We start from the raw sequence: 7,776 nt of genomic DNA, 5'->3' as shown, positions 1-7,776 counted from the left end.
CAGAGTTTGCTTTTCTTGCTCAACATCAGAGTTTGATTACGTATTCACATCCCCCCAAATGAACCTGTTTTTTTTTTTTCTTTTTTCTTTCAGATAAATGAACTACATAGTTGATTGAAGCGGATTAAACAGGGCTGGTGTGAATGCACCCTCAAATTCCAGGTTTGTTCCCATATATTCCTGCTGATACACATGGGAAGTCTGGAAAAATCTTTCCATAATTTTACCAAAATGTATTTTCTAACTACGGGGTTAAAGACCTTGTTATTTCTTAACACTGATCTGGAAACTGTGAGTTCTGGTCTGAGGAAAACCTCTGGATTGTGTTTGTACAACTCTGATTCGGTCTACCAAGGAGATTCAAGACGATTCTTTTTCTCGCTTATCTTTTTCTTGTCATGTGTGGGGAAGACCCAAAGATTTGTTGACGGTCACAAGCTACTTAGTCAACTTTCAGGCAATTTACTTGTTGTTTTCTGTTTTGCCRCACAGGCAATAAGGTGCTTAGGATTTGCTCCATTAAAACAACTAAAAGAAATGATTGAACAGAAACAAGCATAAGAAAAAGGAATGGACCTTGCTAGCTTATTGTTCTTAGTCACAGCAATCTAGTCAAGTAGTTTGGGTAAACAAACATAGCAGATATGTTAGATATGCATAGGAGGTCACTATGCTGCTATTTGTCTTTTCGCACAAACAGCACCTTCAATGTCTAGTGTACGGATGAAGATTAATGACACTAAACTTCTGTACTACTGCTAAATATGTCTAAAAGTCACGTTAAAAGCACTGCTGCTGTCATCAACCTCACTGTGCGAGATAAACTGGGGCTCTTATCGATTGTCACCGTTCCTGCTGTTTTAAATGTTAGCATTATTGCTTTGTCCATCGATACAGGAAGGTTCAGYTTTACTTTGGTCAGTTTGTCTTTTCTTGTGGTCATTTCCTGTATTATGGAGACAGTCACACATCAGCTCTAATTGAATACCATGTTCTCTTATCTTTAAGTGAGTTTGCTAAAAAACATTTCTTGACACTTTTTTTGCTCTTTGAATTAATTATCCTAAATTACAGTAAATGTTTCTTTATTTCATGCTGCTGCAATAATAGGGGAACTTATTTATTTATGGCACATGTTGGTGGAAAATTAATATCATAATGTTACGTTTTGAATATAACAGTGCAGAATACATGTTCATGAATAATATCTGCCAAAACACACATTTTTTTGTACCTTAACTCCACTGAACAGTTTTATATTTCATCCTATTTAAAATATATTTTTTATAAGTTAGCTTAAAATCTCAATATTTAGCAGTAGCATTATAATAATATAGGTCTCATTTTTAAAATTTTATTTAATACTGGCAAATATCCGTATGAAAACGTAATGTGTTGAATTCATCAGACATTCACATGAAGGAGAGGTTTCACCAGTTCTGGGTCTATGTAAAAAAAAWAAAAATAMAAAAATAAAAYGACTTAAAATATGATAAAATATAGCAGAAACAATCATTTTGAGTTGGATAAACTTCAAATGTTTTGATTGTTGCACTATCTGTTTTTTAAGTAATAGATGGCCGTCCACAGTTTGAGATTAAATCTCGTTGAAATCACGCATTTTGGCAATGTTGCCCTGCCGTTGTGTTCTGTCTAAAAGATCAGAGATCCTTGAGATTTATTTGACACATCACAATGCCCTTCATGTTCAAAATAACAGTTGGCATAGTCAAAAGCCATTACTGGTTTTGATTAATTAATCATGAAGGAAAAAAAACCCTTTCAGGGTTTAGCTGATAACTATTTAGACAGGCTTTAAATTCTGAAGGTCATTTGTTAATTTCTTAAAAAATAATAATAATAATTTTCTTCCTTTATTTATATTCTTATATTCAGCCAAAACATCTGTTTCTATGCCAACGTATTTTTTGGTTGATCTCCCATTTATACTTTGTTGCATCTTTAGTAAATAAATACCGTAACTTTCTTTTAAAAGGCTAACAAAGAGCTTCCAAACTGTTCCCAGCATGTTCAGCACACAGAAACAAATCCGCGTTAGCCGATCACTTCGATGTGTTTCGTTGGATTCCCATGTTTCCCTGGTGCGCTGTGGCCGATGGGGACCGGCAGCGCCCCAATGTGTATTAGCGTGCAGATCTGAGCGGTGAATGAATCGACCAAGCGTGTGTGAAAACGTGCCGTCTGACTTCCCACTCTCTCTCTCTCTTCCCAGTAGCACACACACATTCAACACATCCCTACATACACACAGAGCTATATTCCCTGCCAAGTATTCGCGCTTCTGTCAATCCCAGMACACAACCAGCCAGAAAACGCCTTGAGGGAAAACCTGCGCTCTGAGCGCCGCAGCTGCAAATATTTCAATTCAAACGCGAGATAAAAAGGACCTCACACACTCAGTGCTTTGCAAAAAAGTATACACACTCCTTAAACCTTTTCACATTTTGTCACAGTCCAAACAAAAACATCTTTRTGTATTAYCAGGTTTTCATGTGATAGATCAACATAAAGTGGTGCAAAACTGCCAAGTGGAAGAAAAATAAACACAATTTTAATATTAGTGTGGCATGCTTTTGTTTTTATGTACCCGCTATTACTTTCCTTTCCTTAATATYCTTAAATAAAAGCTAGAGGACGCAACTGCCTTTACATGTCATTTAATTCTCTGGTCTTTTCCAATTTSGCAATCACAGAAAATTTGCAATTTWGAAAATCCAAAGAAATTAAATCAAGCTAATTCAGTTCTTTTTTCCTTCTTCTGTAGGTAGATTTTGAAAGGGGTCTAATGATAAGATATCACAAAATATAGTAAATATTTCTGAAGTAGCACCAAAAAAACTTATTTTGAGTGKTGAAATCCATGTACTTTCTTCCTTTCATAATAAACTCCTTTCGTTTAAGTCTGTTGCTAATGCTAAAATGTGAAAAAGTTGAAGGCGTAGAAATACTAAGCAAAGCACATCAMATGCACATCAACATAGGTGGAGACTTGCGGTATTTACAATTTGGAATTTTTCTTTAAATACTTTTAAAAAATGGGTGATAAACATTGGAAAAAATTGGACATTAGCTAAAAAAATTTGGTTGTTTTTTTGAGGGGTGGGGATGGGGAGTTGAGCATAAAAAAAATAAACATAAAAACATGCATCTTCTGCTTCAGTACAAAAACACAGCCTGATTGTACTCGTACCACATAAAATAAAATAACAGTGTATTCATAGCCAACAAATTTCTTTGATTGCAATCTGTAGCAATGTTGTTCCCCCCAGGAGCCTTGGGAATAATAATAATAATAAAAAGAACAATGTAAACAAAAAAAATTTGTAACAGGGTGTTGGGGGTTTCAGGCAGTGGGGCCAGGAGATTGTAAACTGTCAATATACACATCGAAATGTACAACCCTCRACCTCATCGACGCCACAAAACACTAAACAGTCAAAGCAAAAAGGGGCTCAGCACAATCTTTCAGTCGTCACTGCCTTACAACGCTGTAGTTCGGACGCTTCGCCTCGCATACATTCAATATCAAAACAACAGTGTTACCGGAGTTTGGGGGAGGGAAAATATCGCTCTCTCCAAACAGGATTACCCTCACTGACAGCCCTCCCCAGGGAATGTCGGTGATTGATTGTGAAGGGAAAGAGCCTTGGTGACAATAAAAGCTTTAAAAAAATGTAGAAAAACTAAAAGTTGAGAAAGGTTGCAGAGGAATGAAGAGGTGAGTGTATGTTCAGTTTGGGGGGMACGGGGGGTTCACGTTCTTTACTCTGCGACCTTTCTCTACGTCTTTCTGTCGGTCTCTGTCAGAAGAACAAGAACATTCTGAGAGAAAGACAAAAACAAGCAAAAGGAAGGTAAGTACAAGAAACTGACCTAACAGTAGCTGCGTTTCCAGGACAAATGTGCGCAAAACTTTTTTGATAATCCGCCGAAGTCGAAAAAGCACAATTTCGCAATGACGGTGTTTCCCATTAAATAAGAAACGCAATTGAAATCGCACGTGAATACGTCTACTCACGTGATAAGTTGCTAACAAACATGTGATGCCATCATACACCTACTGTTTCCTGTCTTCTCCTACGTCTATTTTCCGCCGTAGTAACATCCGGTTGTTGATCATGTGACTTGGGTGATGTGAAAAAAGTGTTTTCCGAACAAAATAATCTGAAAAGCCATCTCATCCTAGCACAATGACATTTTCATTGAAAAACGAGTGGGGGGCAGGGGGGTTTCTCCAAAATTGAAGTGTTTGCATTAAGCTCATTTATTTTCGTAATTCCAATTTGCGCAATTATATGGTCAATGGAAAYGCAGCTTGTGAGAGAAGGAACAGATTCCCAACCACCTGGCAGCTGTGAGGGGAGGGGTGTTGTGTGACAACCGTCATGGAGACCGCGGCGGTCCAATGTTCTCGACTCTTTACCGCAGACGAATGAATCCGTCCGATCCGCCTCCGTGTGATCGTTTGCTCAAAACAAAGTGCTGCCGTCTCCGCCGGCCCCTGGCATGGTGTCAGCCGGCATGGTCCCGCTAGACGCTTCGCTGTTATTGCCGGCCGCCGCCACGGCTTCCAGAGARGCCGGGTCAAAGCCCTGCTCCACCCCAAGCACGTCGGCCTCCATCTTCACGCTGTCGGCCAGGAAGGCCGAGTACGCGTCGCTGTCGGCCATCAGCAGTTTGAGCTTGGGGATCCAGCTCTTCCGTACGACGCGCCTGGCGTTGGTGCACATGTCGGCTGCGATGGCGTTCATCTCGCTCTCCTTGAAGCTCGGTGCGAAGTTCTGGCAGTAGACTGGAGGAAATGGAAGCAGAGAAAAGCGGGGAATCGTGGAGGGTATCGCTTTAACAGCACATGGGAGTGTCTGACAGAAAAGCCAAGATGTCACAAAAAAGATGATACTGTAAAGACTCACATTTGACCGCATGCAGCACTCTGTTGTCCAACGGCTTCCGGCTGGGGTCATTGGTCGATGAGCGGATGCCGGTTCCACAGCTGTTAGCTAGTGTGCTCCTAACCAGATGAAAAGGACACAAAAAATCCCTGTAACCTCTTATTCACGTATTTGATTCCATAAACTCTAATCGGTTAATTTTAAGGTACAAAACTATCAATAATGCAGAAAATTTATATTTAATGGTACTTTTAAAGCTTGGAAAGTTCTAAAAAGCTCAAGGGTAGCAACAGGACACGGGGTACAACGATTACAATTTTCTGGGCAATCACTGATTTTTAAAAAGCCTGAAAGTACCGATTTTTTTTCTTTTTGTCTAAAAACCTGCTGAAAATAGCAACAAAGTCTCTAAGTTGGCAACAGTGGGGTGACTGTTGTTAACAGTAAAYGGCTGTCAGTCAGTTTTCTGTTAGCTAATTTTCAGACCTTTGCAGAAGTAGATGAGATTGGTTTCACATTTAAGTATCGGCTGATTTATTGGTCAACCGATTGATTGGTATATCCCCAAAATTGTTTTCAAAACAAATAACAATTTAGGGCTGAAACGGTTAATCATATTAATCGTGATGAATCGACCCTTGGAATATTTGTCAAGTAATTTAGTAATAGATTAATCGTTAACTCTAACATACAGACTCAAAAAAGGTAATTTGCCATATTTACAATTAAGTCAAAACTGTGTAAAAAAAAAAAAAGATACATTTTGCATTTAAGATAAAAAAAAACCTTTGTCTGTAAATAGTTTAAGTCCTTAAGTGACCTAGTTTTAGCTTCACCAAGTTCAAATTCTGTAATAAAAATCTCCAATTAAGCACCTTTTGACATCCAGTTATTAATCTGTTAATCCACAAAATAATTAACAGATCAGCCCTACACTGTTGATGTTATGTCAGCTAATAGAGCTGAGCTTTTCACATGATGATGCCAAGAGTATTTTTCTAGCTGCAAATGGATCCATTACTGCAAATGATAAAGCATACACTAAAGGAGGATTTTTTCTTGTTTAAAAAAAGAAAAGGAATTATATGTGTGTTTGCATCTCATATTTCTAATATATATTAAAAAAAAAGTTTAGATTGTTAAATGAAAAACTAGCAGAATATGGCAATTTGTTATTGATAAATTGATAGACTAATTGATAACTAAACTAATTGCTGGTTACAGTCTTATGAAAATTTGGATGTGCATCTGGGATTCTGTTGCAAAAATTTAAACAGTATTGATTAAGATCAATCTACGTTTTCCAAACTCTTCTCTCCTTTTYTATATCCAATTAATCGTCAGAAAAATCAATAGAATAATGGATAACTAAAGTGATCGCTAGTTGCAGTCCTATAAAAATTAGGGTCTGCATTTGGGATTATGTTGGTAAAATTTAACTGTATTGATTATGATCAATTTAGATTTTCCAAACTCTTTTCTTTCTCTCTTTCTTTCTGTATTTCATTCTATTTCTTACCATGTTCTTTGCAACTTCTATCATGTTTTCTATTTGTTTTCTAACTCCATCCATCTTTCTAACCACACTGATAAAAAGCATCTCCACAGCATAATGCATGTTTCACCATGGGGGATTGCATGATGAGCACTGTTTTCTTCCACACAGCACTTTGCATGTAGACAAAAATCACCTACATGACTATCYTATCATGTTTTAATTGAACACTTTTCAATTAAAGTGTTCAATTATAGTTGCAAGGCACTGTAGTGTTTCTAACATGCAGGTGTTACAGAAACATTCTCAAACCTCTTTCCAGTGAAAGCAAAGCTTTAATAAAAAAACAAAAMAAAACAAAGTGGTGATATGACATGAGATGATTACCAACTACGTTGACCTCAAAATAAATTCACCTTTCATCAGAAAAAAAACYTGAAAGAAACAGTATTTTTCAAATCAGTCATCAAAACGTTTCATCTTTAAAGCCTTCAAGAAGTTACTTTGATAACAGCTTTTCTTCACTTGATCCGTCTTCGCCTGCTTCACTTTCCCTCCCCCCACCTGCTAAGAAAGTTGACAGCAATAAAAGGCCTCGGCATCGCAGCAAATGGGAAGGATTTCAGCCACTGACCTGTCAAAGAATGCCGCCAGCAGCCGCCGGAGTAGCACTTTGTGGCGGGTGCCAGCGCTGACGTGACAGTTCATGAGCTGGGCGCGCGAGATGAAGACAGAGGTGCCGCTGACCAGCTCCAGCTTCTCCGCCGGGTCACCTTCCTCGTAGAGCTTCAGATGACAGCGGTTGCCGATCTGGTTGATGAGCTCAGCGGGCAGCGATGCCAGGTCCTGCCGGGACCGCCCCCCTTTGCCTCCACGCCCGCCTCCCGAATCGGGGGCCAAATCTGGCAAAGCCTCCACCCGTTCTCCGACCACTGAAGATGGAGGGAGATTTATTGTTATTGTAGCTGTGAAAATATTTCTTCCTACCTGGATCTGAAAAACATGACAAATACTTCAGTTCTCCCAAATGTTTTTCAGAACCCTCCCACGGTCTTGGCGCGACAGAGGAGAACGGCAAATGTCACGGTCGGACAGCAGGAGACCGCCAGTTTCCGAAACCACAAAAAAAAAAAAAAAACACTTGTAAAAGCATACGTGGGATCAGTACAACCTGACTATGCACAGAGTAAAAAAAAAGACTGGTTCACATCTCAATTGCAGGAGGGTTTAAAAAAAAATATATATATATATATATTTTATATACACTGCTCAAAAAAATAAAGGGAACACTAAAACAACACAATATAACTCCAAGTAAATCAAACTTCTGTGAAATCAAACTGTCCACTTAGGAAGCAACACTGATTG

General features: G+C 38.6%; 1 protein-coding gene across 2 annotated transcripts in view; it reads right to left on the bottom strand.

Moving 5' to 3' along the window:
• Positions 1–67: 67 nt before the first annotated feature.
• nacc1b (nucleus accumbens associated 1, BEN and BTB (POZ) domain containing b) overlaps positions 68–7,776 on the bottom strand; it is a 27,368-nt gene continuing 19,659 nt past the window's right edge. For both annotated transcript variants that reach the window (XM_008424599.2, XM_008424523.2), the window contains exons 6-8: positions 7,043–7,340; positions 4,935–5,032; positions 68–4,813 (exon numbers count right to left, since the gene is read on the bottom strand). In XM_008424599.2, the coding sequence (XP_008422821.1) occupies positions 4,491–4,813; positions 4,935–5,032; positions 7,043–7,340 (719 nt within the window). In that variant the 3' untranslated portion in view covers positions 68–4,490. The remainder of the gene's footprint in view (positions 4,814–4,934; positions 5,033–7,042; positions 7,341–7,776) is intronic.

Source organism: Poecilia reticulata, linkage group LG1 (genome assembly GCF_000633615.1).
Source record: "Poecilia reticulata strain Guanapo linkage group LG1, Guppy_female_1.0+MT, whole genome shotgun sequence".
Classification (NCBI taxonomy): Eukaryota; Metazoa; Chordata; class Actinopteri; order Cyprinodontiformes; family Poeciliidae; genus Poecilia; species Poecilia reticulata.
The sequence above is the reverse complement of the archived record's forward strand: the minus strand, read 5'-3'. Positions and strand labels throughout refer to the sequence as shown.